General features: G+C 41.2%; 1 protein-coding gene and 1 long non-coding RNA gene across 2 annotated transcripts in view; one reads left to right on the top strand and one right to left on the bottom strand.

Moving 5' to 3' along the window:
* The window catches only part of FNDC1 (fibronectin type III domain containing 1), a 101,245-nt gene that overhangs the window by 2,855 nt on the left and 71,818 nt on the right, over positions 1 to 26,572 (bottom strand). The window contains exons 15-22 of the mRNA XM_072829562.1: positions 19,042 to 19,110; positions 17,099 to 17,242; positions 14,795 to 15,025; positions 11,468 to 11,576; positions 6,820 to 6,899; positions 3,437 to 3,466; positions 2,475 to 2,636; positions 803 to 925 (exon numbers count right to left, since the gene is read on the bottom strand). Coding sequence (XP_072685663.1) covers positions 803 to 925; positions 2,475 to 2,636; positions 3,437 to 3,466; positions 6,820 to 6,899; positions 11,468 to 11,576; positions 14,795 to 15,025; positions 17,099 to 17,242; positions 19,042 to 19,110 — 948 coding nt within the window. The remainder of the gene's footprint in view (positions 1 to 802; positions 926 to 2,474; positions 2,637 to 3,436; positions 3,467 to 6,819; positions 6,900 to 11,467; positions 11,577 to 14,794; positions 15,026 to 17,098; positions 17,243 to 19,041; positions 19,111 to 26,572) is intronic.
* Positions 11,490 to 15,026, top strand: LOC140635267 (uncharacterized). The gene is made up of 2 exons (XR_012032628.1): positions 11,490 to 11,948; positions 14,759 to 15,026. It is a non-coding gene; the product is annotated as an uncharacterized lncRNA (long non-coding RNA).

The following is a 26,572-nucleotide window of genomic DNA, read 5'->3' as shown; positions in this document are numbered from 1 at the left end:
TATAGTATTTTTTTTCCAAATTAAAAAAGTTGATAGAACATCTCATGTCTGGAAATCGCCAGATCACTGAGTTGAGTGCATAATGGAAACAGTGCTGGACTTCATTCAATTGTTCTGTTTATTTTATTTTTTTTGTTTTGGCAGTTGAGGGAGTTCATTAAATACTGTGAGCTGTTAACCTTTGAGATTAATATATTTGTTCTCACCCTGTGATACCATAATGAAATAGTTGCTACATTACCTACTGAAGTATATGGTAAGCTACAGTTGGTTTTCATGTTTGTTTACCTTTCCTTCTCTGTATCCATGTTCATGTCATTCTCTGCCCCCAAAGACTCTAATCTTTGCACGCCTAGTTTTCTCTATGACTCAGCCCAGACTCTACTTTTCTTCTGATAGCCTCAAGCAGCCTGACTCCCTTGAATTCAGAGGGTGACTACAATCTGCAAAACTACCTAACAATGGGACAACTATGTGACATAACTCCTGTCATTATCTGTACTTTAAGTTGTTCACTCTTAGTTACCTTTCACATATTTATTTTCTTTTCCCAGTTATGGAGCAGGAAAGAGATTTTTCTGAGAGTAGGGACAATGTCTTATATTCCTTTTATCCCTGCCTCTCCTAGGTTCACCTCAGTTCCAGCACATGGTTGGAGTATTCTGTTGGTTCCTTATTTGTATGATTCAAAATGCTGTTAACATCCATCTTTAAATGATAAACAAAATGGTGGTTTTCCCTGTATATTAGCTGACCTCTCCCAACCCGCAGGATAGTATAATCAGGCCTTTGTCTGAATTACCTTGAATGGTAGGGAGAGCTTCTACGTAGGACTGAGGCCCTGTTCTTCCATCAAGGTGTGAATCCACAAACTGGCAGTGGTCTTCCCCTCTTCCCCAGCTGTCCCCAATGCTGTAGAATGTATCTGCATAAGGGAATATCATAGGTTAGTGAGTAGTTGAGAAATATACTTTAAGAGTTTTCCCGAGCTTTGGAGAACATTTGAACTGTGTACTTAAACTTGGTGTGTCATATTTTCCATGTTGGAAAAACAGTGATAATAGCACCAATGTCAAAGTGTTGTAAAGATTCAGCAAGATCACGTATGTTAAATACTTAACAAGTCCTCAATAAATGGAAGCTATTAATATTATAGGCAATTTCAGCCTATACATGGCAGGCCTTTTATACTCCTTGGTTTTAAAAAAGGAATAGATGAAACTGTGATAGATGAAATAAATTACAAAGGGCATGAAGATCTGTAAAAAAAATAGAAGAACCTATTTTCATACGTCACTAGAAGTGGGGGGTGTATCTGTGGCATAAGGTGCTGTCCATGGTGCTGTCCATGGTCCATGTGGTATAATGTCCTGCTGCACAGTAGGGCAGGTGTTTCTGTTGATACTGGGATACTGGAGCTGCTGTGTAACTGCTGCCAGGAATTCTGATGCAGGGGATGGAAAGTACAGTAGTGGGAGAGAAAAGAAAGAGCAGAGTGAAGCATATAGGCAGTAGATATTGGGAGAGGCATGTACATCGAGAAAGTGGAGAGTGGTAGGAAAGACTTTGTTTTGACATTGTCTTTAAAAGATCACCACTAGCAAGAGAAAAAAAAACCTATAGCAGCTGAGAAAAAGTTTTAAAAATATATGTACTAAAAATGTAAAAGGTTGCACATTTAAGAAAAAAAAAACAAATTTGTGTAGGTGAGTGAATCAAAGCCAGCTGGGTAGAAAGGGCATTTTGAAATGTTAGTAGTTCAAGGTGTATATGGTATTGTTTTAATCCCCTCCCATAATGAAAACAATGTAATTTTTATTCAGACACAGAACAAGTAACACTGGTGTATGTTTCACCATTTACATTTTTTCTTCATAAAGGTGAAGGCAAGGAAGGAAGAGTGGTGGATTTTTCCTTGATACTTCTAGCTTACACTCATATTTATTATTATTGAATTAATGTCAAAGAAAATTGGCCTTTAAATTTTTTTTTAAGATTTTATTTATTTATTCATGAGAGACAGAGAGACAGAGAGAGAGAGAGGCAGAGACACAGGCAGAGGGAGAAACAGGCTTCACTCAGGAAGCCCGATGTGGGATTCGATCCCAGGTCCCCAGGATCAGGCCCTGGGCTGAAGGCAGTGCTAAACTGCTGAGCCCCCCGGGTGCCCAGCCTTTATATTTCTAACAGAACTTTGGATCTCATTTCTAAAATATAGTGGACTTTTAAAAAATTATATGTATATAAATGTATATATTTATATTTATTTATTTATATATTTCTAAGTGTCAAAGTAAAAACAAGTAACTCCAAAGTAGAGCCTGAAAAACTGATTTATGTGTGAGCCACTGTGAGATATAATGGGTCCACAGCTCAAATACAAACGTTCTGATGCACCTGTTATGTCAAGTTAGTACCAAATAAAATAAAAAATTTCCATACCTTCCCATACCACACCATTCTCAAAGACCTACCTTTCAGGTTGTCACTGAGGTAGATCTTATACCGCAGTGAATTACAAAGAACAACTCCCACAAATTTTCTATACCACGTCCGCTTCACATACTGCCGGCCGTGGCAGTCGGTGTAGCTAGGGTCATGTTTGAAAGCAAATGGGATCCAGATGGGCTCACCACCTTGACAACACAAGACACACGCACTGGGTCACAGCATTCCACGGTGTTTCGTCTCACACAAAATATCAGAAAACTTGACTTATTCATTGACCCTTCCCTCCTCTCTGGGCTTTCCCACCTTCCCAATGGGCACTCTTTCCCCTCATTCTCCTTCTTTCTTGGTCCTGAAGTACAATTAAGGAGATCCTTTTACCTGAACATATTTAGTATATTTGAATTTCTATTACAGGATTCTTAAAAGTAATAAAAACCCCTTAAGTCAAGGAAAATAAGATATAATGACATATTTGATCTTTTGGGACATGCCATCCTACCTGCTCCTTCCAGAAGTCCCTCAGCATAGACTCTTACTGTTCTCATCACTCCTAAGATCTGTCTTGAACTTAAACAACAGGGCTTTCACAGTTTGTTTGAAATACAGAGTAGAATTCTATTGCATATTTAATGCATTTGGCTATCTTTTCAGCAATTTCAATTTCATTGAATTTTCTATTAAATTTCATATGAATTCCAATATTCAATGAAATTATGTAAATAAAGTTATCGATTTTATAGCCATTGGCCACCACACAGTGGTTTCTTTTATAGATATTGGTTGCTATGGTCCTATAAAAAAATTCCCAGGTCACCCTTTTCCCTAGATCAGGATAAAGGGTACAAGGAAACCAAAGAAGTTGTCACGAAATCATAAAAATGCAAAAGTGGTCTAGCATTTCTACTTGTGAGTAGTCACAGCAATCTCATATTCAATATCCAACTTGATTACTAGAATATCAAGTTTGTCAAGAAAAGAAACTTACCTGGTGGCCTCACAACAAGCAGAGGATTGTCTGCAGAATGAAAAAGAAATAATTGACTTCACTATCATATTTCACAACCATGTAACTGTCGAAATGTTTATTGTGACAGAGAGAGCTAACCAAAGAGCTCCCTGGAATACATACAAATGTAGTTAATTTGAACTATGCCAATGCTTTCCTTTGTTTCCTAGGAAATATCCTTTGCTAGTTAAACTGCCTTGTCATTTTATAGAAGTTGTAAGTCAATACAGTAGGATTTTGATTTAGGGTACTACAGAATAATTCAGTATTCAGCATTTTTAGAAGATGCATCTGTCTTGAGAAAACAGTTTGGTGGTTTCTTAAAAAGGTAAACATATACCTACTATAGGATCTATCTATTCCACTCCTAAGTATTTGTCCAAGAGGCATTAAAACGCATGACCATGCAAACACTTGTACAAGCATGTTCATGGCAGTTTTATTTGTAATAGCCAAGAATTAGATGTAGCTCAAATTTCTATGAACAAATGCATGGGTAAGTTATGGTACAGCCATATGACAAAATACTGCTAAGTAAAGAGAATGAACTATTGGTAATAAAATAATATGGATGGATCTCAAAATGATTTTGCTGAGTGAAAGAAGCTAGACAAAAAAGTTCATACTGCATTATTTCATTTACATAAAACTGTAGAAAGTGCAAACTAAAGTGAGAGAAAGCAGATGAGTGGTTGCCTGTTAACAGAGGAGACGATGGGTGCATGGTGTGGGGCAGGAGAGCCGGGCTGAATAGCAGCAGTGAGTATATTGGGGTGACAGCGATGTTCACTAATTTGTGATGACAGCTTCAAGGGGGAAAACATACTTTAAAACCCACTGAGTTGGGGACGCCTGGGTGGCTCAGTGGTTGAGCGTCTGCCTTTGGCCCAGGGTGTGATCCTGGAGTCCCAGGATCGAGTCCCACATTGGGCTCCCTACATGGAGCCTGCCTCTCTCTCTGCCTACGGGCTCCCTACAAGGAGCCTGCCTCTCTCTCTGCTTATGTCTCTGCCTCTCTCTGTGTCTCTCATCAATAAATGAAAAAAATCTTAAAAAAAAAACCCACTGAGTTGTACTCTGTACACGTGCACAGCTGATTGTAGGCCGCTTGCATTTCAATAAAGCTGTATGTGAAACATCTCTATATCTTAGCCCAAGCAATGCCACTTGAGAAAATACAGTGGCACCTGGGTGGCACAGTCGGTTAAGCGTCTGACTCTTGGTTCCGACTCAGGTCACAGTCTCAGGGCTGTGAGATCAAGCCCTGCATTGGGTTCCATGCTCAGTGGGGAGTCTGCTTGAGATTCTTTCTCCCTGTGCCCCTGCCCTCCACTCTCTTTCTCTCTCTAAAAATAAATAAATAAATCTTTAAAAAGAAAGAAAATATAGAACTAGTTTGTAAGGAATTCTGCTTTAGAAAAAGTTCATTTTTATAAAATAACATGGGCCATTCTCCTTTTTTATTTAAAAAAAAATTATCATTGAATAAAATTACTCTTTTTAGGCAAATATCCTATGAGTTTCAACACATGCATTGATTCATGGAACCCTACTATAATCAGGATCCAGAATATTTCTATCACCCCCAAACCTTCAGGCTGTCCCTCTATAAAGACCATTCATTCACTCCCACAGAAGAGTGGCCTTCCATTAGCTGTAAGTGTAAATGCTCATTTTGCTCTCCTGCTCTTACATTTCATTAGTCTGCCGAAAAATTTTCAAGTGCTCCAGGGTGGAGGGGAGGGGAACTTACAGAACAACAGCACAACACAAACATGGAAAGTTTATCCCGTGGTGCAGCCTACGCTACACATATACATCCGCTTCATGTATTTCTATCTTTGGCAAGTGCCATAATTCAATTACCTGGCAATTTTCCTGTTGTTGACCTAACTGCTTTCAGCAGGGTTGTGCAAAGTGAAGGAGGAATTTGAACAAACTGACTGAATAAAGTGAAGATGGCCAGAGCAAATAATTGTCAAATTCCAAGTAACTGTCAAATTGTCAAATGGTGTGCATGAGGATCTCCTGGGAGCTGACTACAAAAGAGTCTTATTCAGAGGTCTGGGTGGGGGGGCCCTGGGGTTTCATCACCCACCCTTTAGAAGCCACAAAGAATAGGGTGGGTGTATGGTGGGGCTTTTCTGAGAGGGGGAGTAGAAAAGAGGGGTCTTTTCCAAATTATACTGCAGTCTCAGAAATTACATTTATATTTCTGTTCTCAGATTTTGGGACAGAATTTCTTGGTAGCTTTCTAGATTTGAATTATTTTTTTCTTATAGATTTGTATCATGTTAATTCTGATCATTGCCAAAGATCCATTCTTTTTTAAGGAAATGTAGCCATGAACACAGACACGTTTCTTACTTTAGCAAATTAACTCTTGAAAATGGTTTTCTTTGACTCTTTCTTAATTGCTAATGAGGAACACACTCCTTAAATGAAAAAAATGAGAACACTTTTGAGGTCCTTTGTCAACATTTCCAATATGAAGCATATTCTCAGGAAAGATTTTATTTTTTTCCCACTTACTGTGATTTGGTAGATTTCAAATCATCACACTTAAAAATATCTTCCAATTATAAATGTTCTGGGGTCAAGCTACATGTGGGAAACAATCTAACCAAATAGAAGCTAGAGCAACTTTAGGGTACAGCTGGTTCAGTCGAACTTCTGAAGGGGGCCTGGCATAGAGGCATAGGTACCAGCTCCCAGTGTGACTTCCTATGTGGAAAGGCTGCTAAGCCAGGACTGGCCAGCTCTGTGCATATCGCTTCAGACCACGACCTCAGGAACATCTTACAGAAGGGCCAGAGAGCTTTTCTGTATACTAGCATCCCCCAGGGCAGAGCCATCCTCCAAGTGACACTGCTTATAAGACTGGATAGTATTCTAATTAAACTTTCCTTTTTAAGTAAAGACATCTTTATCTCCTAGTAACAGAACCATCATGGAGACCTGACTAATTGGAAGAAGCAAATGCCTCTCAGTCCCCATGACATTTATATTCTTCAGCTGTTTGTAATAAAAAAAAAATTAGCTCTGCAACTAAATCTTTCACAGAGAGATTCAAACTTATCTTTCCCACATGGTTGAAAACTAGATTTTTTTCCCTTTTATTGGAATGTGACCTTTCCACTTTCCAGGCAGCTCCAGTGAAGATTACTTTTAATTTTATTAACCAGATTTTAACACAGCACAAAGAAAACGATGTTTCTATTATAAAGTGATATCCAATATGAACTTATTAAATAGAAAAGTAAGAATTTTACTTCTTCAGTTTTTGTGCTATTATAGTCATGATTCCAAAGTATTTGTCTTTGAGAAAAAAGAAAAAAATGAGAATGTGAAGGCGCAGATACCTGATTCTGTAACAAATGAGACCGAAGGGCTGATGGGTCCGTAGCCATGTGGATTTTTGGCTTGAACCTTAAAATAATACCTGAAATTAGAAGAAAACATTTTTTTGAAAGAGAAGCTTGTTTAATTTCTGTGTAATAAGACAAATTCCCAAACTATTGAGCACTTACTCTGTGGCAGGGTTTGAGTGTTATTTTTTTAAACAAATGTATACATCATGGCAATTCATATTTTTGGTGGAGCTTTCTCATTTCCCAATAACTTTTTGAAATAATACAATTAATAGTATTGACTAATGTGGCTCACAGCAGCAGGAGGAGCATATCAGGCAAATAAGCCACTGGGAGAGCATATGTTCCTTAGTGCATCAAAGCTGCATGGCCCCATGCAGGCTTGTCCTTGGATGAATGCCCCTCTCATCCTGTTCTCAACCCACTTGAGTTCCGCAGCTTAGAGTCTAGAAGCTGGAGCAGCAAGACACTTACAGAGCAAAATTCACATTTAACCTAATTCTTATCACTGCACTCCATGTGAAAAAGCAGGATGTTTGACCCAGTAATGATGCAACTCGTTGTTGGCGGGAGTCGGGCAAGCCAGTCCCAATGTTGGCCTTCTCAGTGGAACTAACATGACAGTGATGTTTTGGGTGCATGCCACGTGCTATGGTTGGCTCTGGAGCTTTAAAAGTCACTGAGTTTTGAGCTTCTGTGCCTCAAGTAAAGAGAAGCAAGTCCAAGAAGTGGAAGTGGAAAAAGCCCGGAGAGCTTTTGCTGCCGGATTAATCCTTGTCTTGGAACAGAGACTGTCCTCCATCATCTAGAAGGAGACTGATAGGCCAGGCAGGTTGGGAGTCCCCAGATATCTTGCTCAGTGCTCTTAGGAGCTACAGGACAAAAAGTGGTGGCGAAATACTACTGGAGACCAACACCGCAGTTGTGACCCACTGACTACGCCAACTGTTATCTTCGTGTTTCATGTACCTCTGGGACCCCAGATATTATCTGTACTCTCGCAGTCCCAAGCTACTCACAGGTGAAGAAGAGGGTAAGAGGGTAAGAAACCCCTGCAAGTGGTGGCACTCTGCCACTTCAGAGAGCTCCTAACAAGCTTTCTCTGCCATGAGTCTTGGCACACGGGTTCTGTGCACTAATTAAAGTACACTAAATGTTCACAAGGTGAGTTATTTAATCAGAGAGCAAAGGTGTCTGTCTGTTACCCCACTGTCCTGGCACCAAGCCTCCAAAGCTCCTAAGATCATCAAGGGAGCCAGGCTTCACAGTTACACAGAGATATTTGACTTGGGGTTTGATTAAAGAGAGCCAAGAAAGGCTCATTTGGTAAATTTAGCCTTCTTTTAAGCCCTTCAAGAAAGTCATTCACATCTCATTTAGAAGAGAATCCTTTTTAAATTTCATTAAAAAAAAAAAAAAAGATATGCACAATTAAGTACATAAGAGTTTCCAAGTCTCAGTTTGCTCAGTAGTCCGTGTTTTCCCAATTATGCATACTTTATTCAGCGATTATGGAGTTATTTAAGGCAAAATCCTGCAGGCAGTGGGTTTGGCATACGTCAATGATACTGGTCAAACTTTACAGATACTTTTTCTTTTTCCTTAAAAAGGGAAATTAAAACCTAAGGGATGACATATCCTCAGAGGCTACATGGGATATTGCTGCTGAACATTTCCTCAGCTGTTGCTTGAGTGGTCCTGACACCAGAAGGAATCAGGGCTTGACGACTCTGGAGATGGCACAGGATGCCAGACTGGGCTGACGCCTTGACTGTATCAATTCTGTCTCCCTACTGAAACCCAAGCGTTCTTCTCCTCTATTTTCTCCATCCACACACTCTGTCCTCCAACAAAGTCCACAGCGGCCCAATTTCAAAGATGTATTTCCATTTGAACCTCACCTAATGTGTCAAAGCAAATTTAAATACACAATGCTGAAAAACATGAAATTATGAGGGAAAAATAAGGTTCCTATGTTCAAAACCACATTACATTTAGTTTCTTCCAGAAACCAAAATATATATCTCACACTCCGAATAATCTCTGCCTCACCCAAGTTACAAGAGAAACCCATGCCTTATCTTCTTAGATGAGCTCTTGACACCTTCTTTTGAATAACCTCCCACAGTTGAAATCTTTGTGTTTTAAGTATTGATGAAATATGCAGGTTCAGAAAGTGATCTGGGACAGAATTAGGTGAACAAGGTGTGCAATGCCCCCGTAAAGTCAAAAACAACATTCAGTTATAAAGAACCAAAGCTGGTGTTTTCTATTCCAGATCATCTTGAGGGGACTGACTTCTTGTGTTTCCTATAGGGACTCTGCGGTGCGTTCCTGAGAAACCCTGAGGACAGTACTAACAGGCACATGCAGCCTCCATGGAGGCTGGATGGAGGCATGGAAGAAGGTCATGGATCACTAACATGGGCCCACCAGAGCTGTTCTGCATCAGTGTAATGCAGGGAAACAATGAGCATCCTTACATCAGGCTGTTCACAGGGGTTTTGAGGAAATCTGTGGAAGAGCCATGTGTGGTCTGTGCCCCGGCCAGCACCTTCCATCAGAAGAAGGAATAATTGAGCAGGCATACCAGGGAGAAGCTACAGTAGCAGCTGCTGTTCCTAACCTGTCTATCAGGACACTGAACATGGGTGGAGGGTAGGACAGAAACTACAAGAGACTCCCAAGCCCACTGGGACCAGCCTGTCCAGTCTCCTCTCCTCCTGCTCCCACCATACTAGCTTCCTTTTCTTCCTAGAACACACCATGCTTTCGGCATCCCTTTTCTGCCCAAAGCTTGGCATCACCCCACCCACCTTCCCTAAGTTAAATGCTGCTTATCTATTTCCCCAGGGAAGCTCACCTGACTGCCCTCCAATCCCCACAAGCTCAGGAAAAAAGTCTCTCTTAGGATACTGATTGTTCAAAGTTTGTATTTATGCTGTTGCTAAATTATCTGTCTACCAAACTGTGAGCTCCATGAGGCCTGGGCCATGGTGTATCTTACAGCCCACGCCTCCCACCCTACTGCACTCCCCCATCCCCTCCCCCTGCTGCTCCCACCCTGGGTCTGTCCTCAATGCAAAACCTGGTGCCTGGTGCAGAGCAAACTCTAAGTGCGGATTGAAGGAACGGTGGGCACTCCTCTATACCTGTTCAAATAGTGACTACACAACCATCTCCTGATATTCAAAACTCAAGATCAGCCTGGCAGCAAAAGTTGTAGAAAGAACATTGGCAGGAGGGGTAGGGTGGGGTGGGTAGCGGGGTCAGGAGAGGGGGATTCAAGTTCTACCCCAAGGCTGTGATGGGAAAGCACTGTCACTCTGCACACAATGCAGAAAATCGAGTGTTGACCCCACTGTCTTAAATGTGTTGTTTTTGTTTGCTTTAATTAATCCATTTTTCCTCACTATTAGGGAAAAATAAAGAAAAGTATTTTCTCAGGTTCCTGTGTTGGTCCTTGCTTTTTATTTGTCAGATCCTCAAATTCATAATAGTTTGTGAATGTTCAGCTCAGGTAAGCTCACATGGCACCTCCAATGCCTGGAGAAAAGTTCTCAGCTAGTTCGGAAGTGTCTCGGTACCCATGGCTATTAACCAGTTTTTATCTCCTTTGGCACATTTCTATCGAAGGAGAGTGTTTTGTTTCAATCTTCTCCATGTTCCTACAACTATATAGGAAATGATAGGTCTCAGGCTCACAGACCCATCACTTAGAGCTCTTTGCTCCATAAATTTAGGGATGGATGTGACCATGGGATGCTGGACTCATTTGCTTGGGCTTGAGAGAGACAATCATTAAATATTCAAGAACCTGCAGGCCCCCTGGAAGCCTGGAATTGACCATGGTGGAAGTATTTACACTACAGAAAATGGTAAGCACCATAAACCAGGGATTTTTTTTCCCCAGAGAGCTGGTTTGCACACACACCATGCATGACCCTCACATGCTTGGTGCTTTGCTCATTTTCACCCACCAGGAGAGCTTTCCTGATGATCATTACTATCAAAACCAGATAGTGTAAAGGAGGGAATATACCCACTCTCTTTGTAACGGTGGAAACAAGCCTTGTAGCTTTCATACTGAGCGCCACGAACTCTGGCTCCTACACAGACCTCTGGCCAGCCAGCGCCACCCAGTTCAGTAAGCCATGTTTGTGCCCTTATTAGTGTGTAAAATTCACCTTTCTAAATGGTCTTAACTTCCACATCATAGAGTCTGAGTACCAGTTAACTTATATGTTTAGCAATCGCTGCCCCATTAATGTCACATATGATACACATAATTTCACAATGAAAGCTATGCTGCCTAATGCCACCATCTGCACATGGATCGGTTCTCTTTCAACACACAGAACAACTTTTCTTTCCCCAATGGTAGGGAGCATTTAGTCTCTGTAAAATCAGTAACAGGATATAAACACAATAGACTAACAACTATAATGATACAGTATTTTCTTCTAAGAGAGATATAGTGACATATGGTGCATATTCATTGATATTCCATGGGAAGTAAACAGACTACAAAATAAATCATAAAACCTTTGCATCGATCTTTTCATTTTCAACCTGAGGATACCTGTGACCACACACCCAGATCCTTCTCTGTCTCTTTCTAGTGACTGATACATCATACCTTGTGTTTGGCTTCAGGTTCTCAATGGGCAAATGAGTTACTGAGGAAGCTTGGGTGGACCACTTGTTCCTAATGAAGTCTTCATAGGATGCACTGTAAACCAGGTAACCTGCAAGTGGAGACAAAGAAGAGCCTGCTGAGCATCAAGGAAACCACATCACCCAGGAGGCATGCGTGATGGAGGAGGATGGGGAGGAGGCAATGGCACAGAAGCATTCCCTTCTGAGAGAACAGTTGAAGAACAGGAGCAAGTGCATGTTGCGTCTGGATGGGGTATAAAGTTGGTACCTTCTGGTGAATTCAGATGTGGATAACAAAATTGCACACACTTCTTGACAACTGCTGGTTCCCTACTTCTCTTCCTTCTCTTTATCTCCTACATTTCCTGGCCTTCTTCATTTCCTCAGAACTAATCACCTTGACTGACCTTGACAGCACAGAGGAAAGGGCGGCAGAAGAAAAAGTGGTGACTTCCACACAGGTATTTAAGAATTTCCTGGCAGAGATATACACAATTGTCCTTCACATGAAATGAAGGGATTGTTGATGGTGAGTGCTGTGTGTGTGTTTGTGTGTGTGTGTGTGTGTGTGCACATGTGTACAACTGAAAGACCCCCAGACTCTTGGTGGCCTCCTCATCCATCTGGTGAAGGCTCTCCTTTGGTTGCTAGTTGTTGAATATCTGTGACTGTCCCTGACCTCAATGTCTGGTGACAGCAGTCAGGCAGCTCTTTCTGCCCTCTTTGCTATGTATGGACGCCAGCGGGCCCCTGACACATGCTCAGCCTTCAAGGAGGCCTCAGAAGGGCCGAATGAAATTATGTCGCAGCTCAGCACCTCCTCTACATTAGTCTCCCATGTTATACACAAAGGAAGAAAACATTTGTGAGGCATTTCCTTTGTGCCAAATATTATTTTAAACACATTCAACCAAGTTTTATTTTGATTAGTTCTCTGGCTCCTAATATGTAAGCATTGATATCCCCACTTTGACACAAGAGACAACTGAGTCTTAGAGATGTTAAATATTTTAGTTCACATCCATGAATTCATTTAACAGATATTTACCATGTGCTTACTATTTGTCAGGCACTATACTCAATGCTGGAGTAAATTGATAAAATGGCAACTCATTTTATCAGAAACTGAAGGAGCAGCAGGGCAGACAGACAAGCAGAATTATACGGCTGTGATGAGAACCACAAAAGAGTAATCCATGTGCCTGGAGGGGTGTTCTGAAGGGGTTCTGAAAATAGGGCCAAACGCTGAAGGATGGAAGCACTTAAGGAGCATGATAGGAGGTAGGGAAGACTCCAGGTGGAGGGAATACCAGGAAGGAGGATAACGAGGGAGGAACCAGTAGGAGATGGTCTCAGAGAGATATGGTGGGGGAACAAGCATGAGATGAAGCTAAGGAAACGCAGAATAAAGAAAATGGTCAGTCCCCTTGGGTCATACAGGTTTTTGCTTTTCATTCTAAAAGAAAGGGGAAGACATTACAGGGTAGCACAACCACATTGTCCTGGATGCCTCCCTCTGGTGCTGAGTGAAACAGATCAGCTATGGAGTATGGATTGGGTGGTCTAGCCAGCCAGCCACTTTTAGAATATCCAAGTGACAAGTGGCAACAGCCCAGGTTAACCTGGCAGTTAAGGTAGAGAAATGGATGGTTTCATGAGAAACTTGGAAGGTAAAATTGATAGGATTCAGTGATGAATTGAATATGGTGGGGAAAATTAAAGAAGATCTAAAGACAATCCCATGCTTACAGAAATGGGGTGGGGAGTGGAGTCATTCTCTGAGACAGGAAACCCAGATCAGCAAGTTTGGGAATAAGAAGGATCATGAGTTTGATTTTGGATATGCTGAGTCTGAGATGCTCTGGAGACATCCTGGTGATGATACCAAGTGCCGATCCCATTTTAGTGTTTGAAGCTCGGAGGAAAAGCAGGCCTAGCCTTGAGCTATAAATCAATGACTCATCTCCAGGATGAATTAAAACCATGTTCCTTGGGTGAGATCCTGGACAGAGAGAGGATGGAGCAAAAAAGAAAGAGGAGTTGAGACCAAGCCTTGAGAAGTTCCAACATTTAATGTTGGGGCAAAGCAGACAAGCCTGGGAGAGAGACTCAGAGGTTGAGAGAATCAGGTCACAGGTCGAGGAGGAGGAGGAGGTCAACAGCATTGAATGCATCTAAGATGCAAGCTACTTTACTGAGCAACCTGTGACTGCTGATTACTTTCGCAAGAGCAATTTTGGTGACATAAAGAGAATGGATTGGAGTCACGCAGCTAACCAACGGCACACCGGAACTAGAAGCAGGTGTCCTGGGCCCTAAAGCCCTTTCCACACTGTTCCCCAGAGGAATTCATTCTTCTCTTTCTGAAACAAATACTGTGTGAGAACTTGTGAAGAGCTGCGGCTCTCTGCACAGGATTTCCTCCTCTGATGATGACAGTGATGTCAAGCCATGTGTGCTTATAGTGGTGCGGTACGTTACAACGGCTGGTGCTCATTTCATTTACTGATAAAGAACTCCCATTATTTCCTCCTTTAGCCTTTTGGGGTATGTTGCTTTTCCTGCGCATTGCAGGGCTGTCATGTGCTGAAATGTTCTATGGTAATCAATTTAGCAGCAGCTGGCATGGCTTTAAATTGGGAATGTCCAAGTCCCTGTAAATACCTCATCCACATTATCTATGCTAGGGGCATGAGTACCTGTGATTAGGGCCCTGAGGTTTAGTTTCAGATTAGGTGTAGGATATATGATACCAAATTTTCCAGGGAGCTTTGGACAGCTTGGGACTCACATTAATAAGAACACGTGGTTCCAAAACATACCCTCTATAGGGTAATACAGGAATCCCATCTGAATTAAGTCCAGAGACAGTCTTGGTCCCAGGGTTGACTCTTATACGAAGCTGGTGCACATTATGAGGTCTTTCATCACCTGTGCTGCAGGATCTGACCTTACAAGTGGCTATGTGGACTCCCTGACCATGTGTGGGATTATAGAACGTTAGAGATACAATCATATTTTGTAAGGAAGAAACCAAAGTCCAGAGAGATGAAGTAGCTAGTTCAAGGTCATACAAACCAATCTGGGACTGAGATTCAGAACTTCTGACTTCCACCCAGTACTCTTTATACTACTTCACAAGGCTTCCCTTGTGGCCTATATTTCATCCTTTTAGAAGGAGGCATTTGCATTCATCCAGCCAGCCAGCCAGCCAGCCATCTACTTATCCATCATCTATTCATCCCTTATATTCTTGATTTTCCACCTATAGATCAATGGGAACTCTGAGCATCTGCCTTGGACACACCTGTTACCACATCTCCTGGGGTGGCTTTGTCCCAGTCCACAATGACAAAGGAGTGGCAGCCTTCCACAGCGACCACAGTGATGTTGCGAGGGGGATGCTGAGGAGCAAGGTCACTCTTCCTCATGTCATTTGGAATGATTTCATCCAGGCTATCCACTTGAAAGTGATCCAGAGCATCCGTCAGAGAACATGGGGCTGATGGGTCTTTACTTAGGTATGTCACATAAGGAGCTGGAAAAGAAGAGAGATACCCAACTGTATTGTTGGAAGTTTTCTCCAGAGGCAGAATCATAATGTCTGGTCCATGGAGCAGATCCACCATTCAGTCTTTCCATGCTAGACAGAGGCTCCAAGTGCCATCAGCCCTGATGCTAAACTCAGAAACACATCCTTAGCTCTCCTTATTTGATCCACACGTTTACATCTTCCAATGTAGTAGTTTGTAAAGATCCTGTCAACTCATCAGCATCAATGACTATGTGTTCAAAGTAACTCTGAAAGACCCCCAAACTATAATTCAATGTAGTATAAGTCTGCAGCATTCTGCCTTTTGTATGCCCAGACATTTGGGAAGGTATGTGTTGGGTCCAACTAAGACTTACCTAGAGCTCTCTTGGCACCATTCACTCCCTAGACTGTCTTGGAACAAAATATACAAACAAACAAACAAAAACCTTGATCAGGATATATAGCTTCTAGCCTTCCATCCTGGGTGGCCTTCCCTAGAGCTTCAGGGATACCCATAACCATCTGGAATATTTGCACAAGGCCAGGTGTGATCAGCCTTTATAACATTACTGCTAAATACAATAAAGTTATTCATATTTATGGACAGGTTCAAGGTTTTCTACACACATTATCTCATTGGATACAATTTCTACACTCTATCCCTGGAAATAAAGCAGGACATGGACTGATATCCCATGTTTCAGCTGAGCCTACTGATGCTGAGAGGGCCCACGAAGTTAGGGTCAAAAAGGAGACTACATCCAGCCCACATCTCCTTATTATATACCCTCTTACATATAAGAAATGTCAAGGAATGGGAGCTGGGGATTCATACATGCAAGACTCTCAAGTGCTTTTAAGTAACAATTTCTAGTACTTTCTAAATGTTCCATTGCATCTTTTGGTACAGATTCTCATTCTTGGTGGCCACTGGGGCTAAAAGCAATTTTTAGATCTTCTATTTTCCAATAATTTGCATGCAATCAGGTCTTGAGAGCCTGTCAATGGATCTAATCAGGAGGTTCTGGGGTTTAGATGAAACCACTAAAATCTTCTGTGCTACAGACATAGGACCAGCCAGACAAAAGTAAGCCTTCTGGTCTTCGGTAGAGTTCTGTGGAACAGCAAATGATAGCGCTGAAAGCATTTTCATTTCTGTCCTGGAGCCACAGAGAGGAAGACCAGAACATCCAGTGAATTCAGCCAGGCTGCTTAATGCCATGGGCCAGCATTAGCGCTTGCCTCAGGAATGCTACCTCACATTAATATTCTTGTTCTTCAAGCACATGAAATTTAGACACTCAATACTACATCTTGGCTGGCAAGAGCAGTTCTCTGCTTATGGCAGAACATTTGTTTTGGAAACAGAAAAGTGTGATATTGGTTTAAGCTGTTGCCTGTCTCCACTTGGTAATATTTTTTTCCACTTAGTAGTGTATTAATCTAACTGTCTCGTTAGTGAAGTTCATTAAGGGCATGGGAAAAGAAGACTCCCGAAGGGAGTGAAGCACAGTTTAGTGAAATAGAGTTTTCTCTCAAAATTGTTTAATAACTGAGAAAGAAGAGTAAACTTCTAGATCCCAAGTCCCCGAGGCTAATGAAAATTACAGAAACAGAAGAAAACCAGCTTTGGCTCTGTGGCACCGTAAGAAGTATCAGTAGCTCAATTCAGTAAGCTGCTCATCTTTTAGGAAGAACTTAACAATGTATAGGCAAGGCTTGGACACCCCAGCTTGGGGAAAGTTACTGGAACAAAAATAGTCATGTGTTCTGGTCCTGAGGATGTTTACGAGTGTTCCTTCCCCTTGGTCTATACGAGGCAGCCTCTCAAAGCTCAACTCTGTTGGATACCAAACATTTTCCTGTATAATCCCCTCCCTTGACTCCTGCAGAAAGCAAGCTTATGTGCCTTCAAGCAGGACTGACTCACTGAGTCACCCCAAATGGAAACTTCACTCTGGGAAAGCTTCTGCTCCAAATGCGCTGCCTCAGCCAGGCCAAGAAATTAGTTATGCTCTTCCTCAAAGAAAAAAAGTTAAAAATCCATGTTTCTCTGATTAAGGAAGTTCTATTTACCAACAAATCGTTTCTTTCCAGCCAGATCGAACTCTTCTCCAGGAAAGGAGCTGATGGAGCCTTCCACCGGGATGACCTCGGGCACCGCAGCCGTGGTGGAGGGTCTCGTGGTGGTCGGTGGCCTGGAGGTCTCAAACTCATAATCTGAAATGATATGAAGTCTTTGCATTTGGGCCCTTCCAGAAAAGGAGCACCATGAACAGCCAAGAGATACCATCTCAACATTCAACTCAAAACTAAAGCGCACACACATACACCCCAAAATAAATGCTGTGCCTGAACATAATCTGTTCCTAATGAAACAATATTCTTCCCACTCAGTCCCCTCAGAAAAGCAGCTGTAGATAAAAGAAAGGAAGAGGAAAAGGAAACACGTATGAGCAGAAAAATGAGGTTTTACAGTTAGAGCTGGAACCTTAGCATTCAACCGGTGTAGCATGCTCCTGTTCCTGGCCCCTGGCCATTCTCCGCCTACATAATTTTCTCTTTCAGAGCCATAAAAGATTCACATCAGAAAATAAACTTGATTTTTAAAAAATTTACCTTCTGCCTATGGGCCTCTTTGCTGGGGAGGGGGTGAGATGAATTCTATTTTAAAAACTAATCCTTTAATGTTTAAAAAAGAAAACTCTGCTCCCTTTCAACTGCTCAAGATAATAAGAAAGTAAGAAACAAGCACAGTATTTTCAAAGGTACTAAGAAACTTTTTTCTTCTGACATCTGTTGTTTTTAAGTTAGTTTTTTTCTTAAACTGTGAGATGAGGGGCACCTGGGTGGCTCAGTGGTTGAGCATCTGTCTTTGGCTCAGATCTTGATCCTGGGGTCCTGGGATTGAGTCCTGCATCAGGCTCCCTGCAGGGAGCCTGCTTCTCCCTCCACCTAAGTCTCTGCTTCTCTCTGTGTGTCTTTCATGAATGAATAAATAAAATCTTTAAAAAAAACAACTGTGAGATGAAACCACTAATTCAAACTTCACTATGACTGCATCAAAGGTGACATTATTCTCACATTGGTGGTTTGATGGCACTGGAGCCACATATATCAGCAGACAAGGAAGAACCAAAGTGAGAATATCCTGAGTGTCAAAGGCCAGCCTTACAGTGGGGACAAGATGCCCAAGCAAAAACTGCAGACACAACTTATAAAACACACAGAACCGCCACAGAGTCATGAATAGAATAACTGCACTGGTTACATTTACTGAATGGCTGCTCCAGATTCTACCCAAGGCAATTTGCATTCTTAATCTTATAAGCTTACCCCTACTTGAAAAAATTCTGTGATAAAAAAAAATCAACATTTCCATAGCATTACTTTTTTTTTTTTTTTTTTTTTTTGAGAGAGAGAGAGAGAGAGAAAGTGACAGAGCATGGGCATGCTCACAAGCCAGGGGAGGGGGGGAGAGGAAGAGGCAAAGGGAAAGAGAGAATCTCAAGCAGGCTCCACACCCAGCACAGAGCCCAGCGGAGGGCTCCATCTCATGACCCTGAGATCATGACCTTACCCAAATCAAGAGTCAAATGCATAATCAACTAAGGCACCCCAGCACCCTCAGAGCACTGCATTTTTAAAAAGAAAAAATCTAATTAGAAAAGGAGAAAAAAGAGAACAATGAAAGGAGCCAAGAGAGAAAGCAGAGTGATGGGTTCAACCAGTGACAGTAGAAGTTCACAAATGGCGGTGGAAGTGGAGGTCCAGACAAGCAACCCGGGAATTCCAGGGTAGGGAGAGAATGAGAGCTGCAGTATGGGGGCCACATTCACATATGAAGCCCACTGTTTTTCTTTGGATCAAATATGAACGGGGATGGTAACTTATAAGCTGGGTTATAGCTACCTTCCCTGAGTATTGCCATGCAGCCCAAGTTCTGAAGGAAACTCCAAAAATTGAGATCATCCACTTAGTAATCAAAATGAGAGAAACTGTGTAAAATCAGTTCATACCTTCGTCATAGATAACGTACGCCTCTTCTGTGGGCATTGCAGTGTCAGTCTCCAATCCGGAGAAATCATCTAGTGAACAAAGAGGGGTGAAAGGCTTCTTCTCAGTGGCTGGGAATTGTGCCTGGGGCACAGTGTTCAACCCCTACCATCCTTCCACAGGGGTCAGCTGCCAGGCCAGGGCCACCCAGCTTTCTCAGAAGGAAGACTTCCTCTCCTGTACTCTCAGAGAAGGTGCTCAGAACACCACCTGGGCATCAGAGGAAAGCCACCTCTCTCAGCAGCCCACTCCCCAGTATAAAGTGCCTTCTGACCTCCCCTCCACACACCGTGTCCACCTACCCACCTGCCCAGGCAGCTCTCAGGAGGCTGGCTCAGCAGGTCACAGGCCTGAGAATAGGCATTCTCAGAAAGCAGGAGAGTGGGAACTGCTGCCCAGGGTGGGGATAAAAATCCTTCAACCTGTGAGCTCCCTCGTTCATCACCCCTTCATCCTCTCTATGCACTCAATCTTGCCACAATCACATGTTCTGGAAGCAAGATGATTTTCTGCCTCTCCTACATTCTACCTTCGGGCAAATCACACCAATGTAAGTTCCCTATGATTCACTGCTTGCCTTCTAACCCCCCACCCTTTCTGGTAGGAAGCCCACAGCCCAGGGCCTATGAGATGCCCTGACACCTGCTTCACTATTGAGATGGTGACCCTCGGTGTGTTCTGATGGGGCCAAAGGATGTCAGCAGGACAGAGATTGTAAATTACCATCTACCCTTCAGGGCTCAGACCTGTCATTTCAAGAACTATTAAGACATAATCTTTCCTTAGGTCATTCCAATGTCAATATTCTTGGATCCAAGAGGAATTACTTCTGGGTTGTTTCAAATCAGACAGTTTTCAAGTTCACACCACCCAGTTTGGGGCTATCTTGCCTTTGTTTCCTTGGATGCCATTTTCTTTTCCTTGTCAATTTAACTTTTAAGAACATAATCTTGTTTTTCTTCATTCTTGGTTCACATTTGTTTCTTTTCATTATTATTTTTAGCCAAATCAAAAAGGAATAATTGAGTAAATGAATACTTTTTACATCCCAGAGTGAAAAAGAAAAGGGAAAATGATAACATTTCCTTGCTGGATTCTCTCTGTTGAGTGTAATTCCTGAGGTGCTGGAATACTGGAGTATGCACAGCAGGCCACAGAAATGATGCCTTTTACCTGCAAACTGGGATTGCCTCTTCAGAGAGTGTCGGTTAGGTCTTCTGGCAAAAGTAAACATCCTACTGAGAGATTTAGTGCTCTTTTTTTCCCTTAAGCTCAAAGTCAGCCATAATTTTCCTAAAATAGCACTATCTTAGCTCCAAGTAAAAGTAACTTCCAGATGTAAGAAAGTGTATTTTTTTAAAAATTGGCCATAAGAATTTGTCCCACCTGATTGCCATTTCGAAGCATTTGGAACTACATAAAACTAGATGCTTTCTACATCAACTCAGCGTCAATGTCAAAAGCTTCCACTTCTTCACATAAAAGAGCCACAGATGGCAGCCACCAACATGGTAGTATGGTTCATTCTCTTGAGCAGTGTATCCAAATGGTCATGAAAAAGAATGAGTGTAAGATGTCACCAAATATTTAGGGCTTAGCTCAAGAGATATTTAACAAAACTATTTAAAAAATTCTGAGTAGAAGTTTAGAGAAAAGGTAAAAGCCATTTGAAAACCAAGGATATCTGTAAACTGTACAGTTGGTCCAGTTCCACTGAATTTTCAATTATTCCCCTTGTATTTTCTGTCTTGAGAGTGAGCTGTAGATGGGTAGAATGGTTTTCCATAATGACTGATATTTTTCTGACACATGTTCCAAGATCATGTTACAAATTATTGAAGATGTTCAGCTGGCTCAAGCATGCATGATAATCCACTGTAGAAATGGAACCTGAAAAAAAAAATCACTGACTTTTACTTCTCAATTAGAAAAATGGAGAATGCCTATAGCTTCAGATATTGCTTAGATACCTGAAGATAAGTAATTAGGTATCATGAAGAATATGAGATGAAGTAGAAAACACTGTCTCTACTGCAAGAAGTTTATTATCTAATGGGGAAGTCAGATCAAGCAAAAAGGAGGTGTGTGTGTGTGTATGTATGAAGAGAGGGAAGTGTAAAATCAACAACTGAAAACAAGCATATAATTTACATCTGTGCTTCCAGGAATATACATAAACATATGGCATCCATAACAAATGAGGAAGTACATAAATACTGCTTGAATTCCTGGAATGACTGAATGACACCAGGTTATTCCTAGAATGTTATTTTAAAGTAGTGCTTTAAAGGAAAAGGGGTGCATGATTTAACCAGAGGAGTCAAGACTTTGATATTTGAAAAGATTATTTTAAAATTGGAGGGCTAGAAACAAAAATTTTGGACTTTGCCAGGGGAATGTAATAACAAATGGGTGACTAGGTGGGGGGTGTGGAGTAGGGGGTCTTAAACGGCAGGTATTCATTCAGTGATCACTAATGCAGGTGCTAGAACATAAGCACTATGACAATGAACATTTCAGGCTACTAGCCTGCAAAGTGCCATGGCCAAAATGTTGCTCACTAAATGCTGGCTATGTATGCCTGGAGCTCCAGCACTAATGGACTGCACTAATACAACAAAAGAGAAAGTGCATAAGGAAAACACAAACTTGAAAGCACAGTTAAGAGGCATGGAGACAGGATACAGGTAGTTCTGCAGTTCATGTGTGAGGGGGAGTCTTGGGACTGTCCCTCAGCTGACATCAGAGCCTCTTAATCTCTTTGCTTTTGGTATCATTACAGGAATTACAAAATAAATATCAAGGCCACTACGAGGTGTTTGACCAAGAAATGACAAACTCCACCGTATTTCATAGATAATGCACAGGATTTTCCAGAGTAATTGTGACTGCTTTTCATATTATAAGCCATCTTTAGAAGCTAATTCCCACTGAAGATGCCTGCTCCTTTGCTTCTATCCAACATTGGCCCTGACAAGTTTCATCCCAATGATGAATGAAGCAGGGACTCTGTGTGGTAGCCCCAGGCAAGTGGAGGCTGGTGGAAGGAAGCCCAAGAAAGAATAACAATTTGAGTATTGGGCCAAAAGGGCCAGCCTAGAGATGGAGAGAATAATGCAAATGTAAGAAGTATGATGAAGGGGAGCAGATGATGGCAGAGTAGGAGGGACCCCTAAGCTCCCCTTGTCCCATGAATACAACTAGATAACTATCAAATCATTCTAAATACCCCAGAAATCAACCTGAAGACTGACAGAAAAAAACTTCACAACTAAAGGGAGAGAAGAGGCCACACTGAAGAAGGTAAGAAGTGTATAGATTCAGCTTGGAAGAGAAACAGATCATGGCTACTGTGGTGGAGAGGGAGCCACCGTCACAGAGAAGGGCAAGAGACATACTAGCATGCATGGGAAAAATGAACCCCCATAGCAACTGGCTTAGAAACTGAGAAGGGCCAAATTTCGTGACTTCTAGCAACCAGTGGAGCTTAAAGCCTAGAGTTTTAAAGGTCAGTGGGTTTGGCTCTGGGAGAGCCCAGAGGACATTGAAGCTGCCCTTGAAGAAAAGAATGAGCAAACAGCCATGGATATACAGCGTGGAAATAATGATCTGGAGAACACCTGGAGCACATAATGAAGAGGTTATTTACTCATCTCGGAGTGAGTCCCAGAGAGTCAGCACTCACAGAGAGACCACTCCAGGAACAAAGGAACTGTCAGGCATTATTTCCCTCCCCTGCCTATCCACATAAGCACAAGGCCACCTACAGGAAGCAGCTCACAGACACTAGCTACCAGACTTGCTTACACCAAGCCCCACCCCCCAAACTCTGGAAGAACTGCCCTTCTGAGTCACAGATGCCTCATTCCCAGCATGACAGGCCCCCTCCACTAGAAGACCAGCCCAAACTGCCGCCAGCACCTCATCTTCTGACCCAGGAGTTTTGCAGCGCCTCAGTTCTGGCAGTGGTGGTGACAGGTCTCATTTCACAAGCAGACCAGGACATACCTGGTCGAAACTTGCCAAATTCAGACTAGGGACCAAACATTACCTACAACAGACAAAGAGAGCTTATGTAGATGGCTGGCCTGAAGGACAAAGTGGCCAGGACACAATAGCAGTAGAGCACATACAGCCCATATTGGAGATACTCTTAGAAGTACCAGGCCCTGATGAATAGGGGATACTGCTCTGCAGGGCACTAAAGGACCTCTTCTTCATAAAGCCATTATCTTCGAGAGCAGGAGACATAGCTGACTTTCCTAATACACAGAAATAGGCAGAGAGACTTAGACAAAATGAGAAGACAGAAGAATGTGTCCCAAATGAAAGAATAGAACAAGGCCACAGCCAGAGATCTAAACAAAACAGATATAAGTAACATGCTTGATGGAGTATTTAAGGCAGTGATCATAAGGATACTCATCAGACTTGAGAAAAGAGTGGAAGACATCAGTGATACCATTAACAGGGAGATAAGAAATAACATAGCAGAGATAAAAGGCTCAATAAATGAAATGAGAAACATGCCTGATGGAAGGAGTGGCAGGCTGGAGGAAGCATTGGGATGAGTTAATAACCTAGAAGACAGAATAATGGAAAGTAATCAAGCTGAACAAAAGAGGGGAAAAAAGAATTATGCAAAGTGAGAATAAACAGGGAACTCAGTGGCTCCATCAAATGTAATAATATTTGTATTACAGGGGTCCCAGAAGAAAAGAGGTAAAAGGGGGCAGAGAATTTATTTGAAGAAATAATAGCTAAAAACTTCCCTAATCTGAGGAAGGAAACAGAAATCCAGATCCAAGAGGCACAGAGACCCTTCCTCTGCCAAAAACCAACAAAAGCAGATCTACACTTAAACATATTGTAATTAAAGTGGCAAAATTTAGTGATAAAGAAAAACTATTAAAAGCAGCAGGGAAAAGAAGACAGTTACATGGAAAGGAAATCTGATAAGGCTATCAGCAGATTTTTCAGCAGAAACTTTCCAAGCCAGAAAAGAGTGGCATGATATACTCAAAGTGTTGAGTGGGAAAAACCTGCAGCCAAGAATACTGTATCCAGTGAGGCTATCATTCAGAATAGAAGAGATAAAGAGTTTCCTAGACAAACAAAAACGAAAAGAGTTCATAACCACTAAACCAGCACTGCAAGAAATATTAAAGGGACCTCTTTGAGTGGAAAGGAATGACAGTATGAAGGTAGGAAACACAAAAGCAGTAAAAAGGAATAATTCTGTAAAAAATAAGCCAGGGAACTCACAAAATAAAATATGTAAAATATGACGCCATATATCTAAAACATGGAGGGGAGAGGAGTACAGAATGGGTTCAAACTTAAATGACCAGCAACTTAACATAGACTGCTACATGCAGATGATGTTATATATAAACCTAATGGTAACCACAAATCAAAAACCCCTAATAAATATGCAAAGAATAAAGAGAAAGAAATCCAAATATATTACTAAAGAAACCCAGTAAACATCGAAGAAAGACAAGAAAGGATCAGAGAAAATCTTCAGAAACAATCACAAAACAAGTAATAAAATGGCAATAAACATATAGCTATCAATAATTACTTTGAATGGAAAGGGACCAAATGCTTCAATCAAAAGACAAATGATGACAGAATGGATAAAAACAAGATCCATCTAAATGCTGCCTACAAGAGGCTTATTTTAGACCTAAAGACACCCGCAGATTGAAAGTTAAGGGATGGAGAAACATTTATCATGCAAATGGATATCAAAAGAAAGCCAGAATAGCAAAATTTAAATCAGATAATATAGACTTTAAAACAAAGACTATGATAAGAGACAAAGAAGGGCACTACAAATAATAAAAGGCACAATCCAATAAGAGGATACGATAATTGTAAATATTTATGCACTCAACATAGGAGCACCTAAATGCATAAAACAGTTAGTAACAAACACAAAGGAACTACTCAATAATAATAAAATAATAGTAAAGGACTTTTTTTTTTTTTTAAGTAAAGGACTTTAACATCCCACTTACATCAATGGCCAGATCCTCTTAACAGAAAATCAATAAGGAAACAATGGCTTGGAATGACACTAGACCAGATGCGTTTAACAAATACATATTTAGAACATCCCACCTTAAGACAACAGAATACATATTATTTTCAAGTGCACATGGAATATTCTCCAAAACAGATCATATATTAGGCCATAAAATCAGCCTCAACAAATTAAAAAAAATTGAAATCATACCACACATTTTTTTCTGACCACAATATATGAAACTAGAAGTCCACTAGAAAGACCACAAATACATGGAGGTTAAATAACATGCTACTAAACAATGAATGGACCAACCAGGAAATAAAAGAAGAAATTTAGAAAGTACATAGAAACAAATGAAAATGAAGCATATATACACACAAAAAGAAAACACAACAGTTCAAAATCTTTGGGATGCACCCAAAGCTGTTCAGAGAGGGAAGTTTATAGCAATACAGGCCTACCTCAAGAAGCATAAAAAAAAAAAAGTTTCAAATAAACTTATACCTAAGTGAGCTAGAAAAAAAGAAGAACAAACAAGACATAAAACTATTAGGATAAAGGAAATAATAAAGATTAAACAGAAACAAAAATAATAAAACAGATCAATGAAACCAGGAACTGGTTCTTTCAAAAGATCAACAAAATCGATAAACTTTTACCCAGATTCATAAAAAAAAGGGAGAAAGAGGACTCAAATAAATAAAATCAGACACAAAAGAGGAGGAATAATAACAAATGGTACAAAAATACAAAGGATTATAAGGGAATATTATAAAAAACTTTATGCTAACAAATTGGACAACCTAGAAGAAATGAGTAAATTCCTGGAAACATATAACTTCCCAAAACTGAATCAGAAAGAAATAGAAAATTTGAACAGACAATTACCAGCAAGGACATTAAATAAGTAATCAGAAAATTCCCAACAAACAAAAGTCCAGAACCAGATGGCTTCACAGGCAAATTCTACCAAACATTTACAAAATACTTAACACCTATTCTCTCAAACTATTCCAAAAAATGAAAGAGGAAGGAAAACTTCTAAATGCATTCTATGAGGACAGCATTATTCTGATATCAAAACCAGATAAAGACAGCACAAAAACAAAAAGAACTACAGGCCAATATCTCTGATGAATATAGATGCAAAAATCCTCAACAAGATATTAGTAAACTGAATCCAATGATACATCTTTTAAAAAATCACTCACCATGATCAAGTGGAATTTATGCCTGGGCTGCAAGGGTGGTTCAATATTTGTAAATCCATCAACATGATATATCACATCAGCAAAAGAAAGGATATGGGCAGCCCCGGTGGCTCAGCGGTTTAGCGCCACCTTCAGCCCGTGTGATCCTGGAGACCCTGGATGGAGTCCCACTTCAGGCTCCCTGTATGGAGCCTGCTTCTCCCTCTGCCTGTGTCTCTGCCTCTCTCTCTCTCTCTCTCTCTCTCTCTC

Source organism: Canis lupus, chromosome 1 (assembly GCF_048164855.1).
Source record: "Canis lupus baileyi chromosome 1, mCanLup2.hap1, whole genome shotgun sequence".
Taxonomy (NCBI): domain Eukaryota; kingdom Metazoa; phylum Chordata; class Mammalia; order Carnivora; family Canidae; genus Canis; species Canis lupus.
This window is presented reverse-complemented; position numbering and strand designations above follow the sequence as displayed.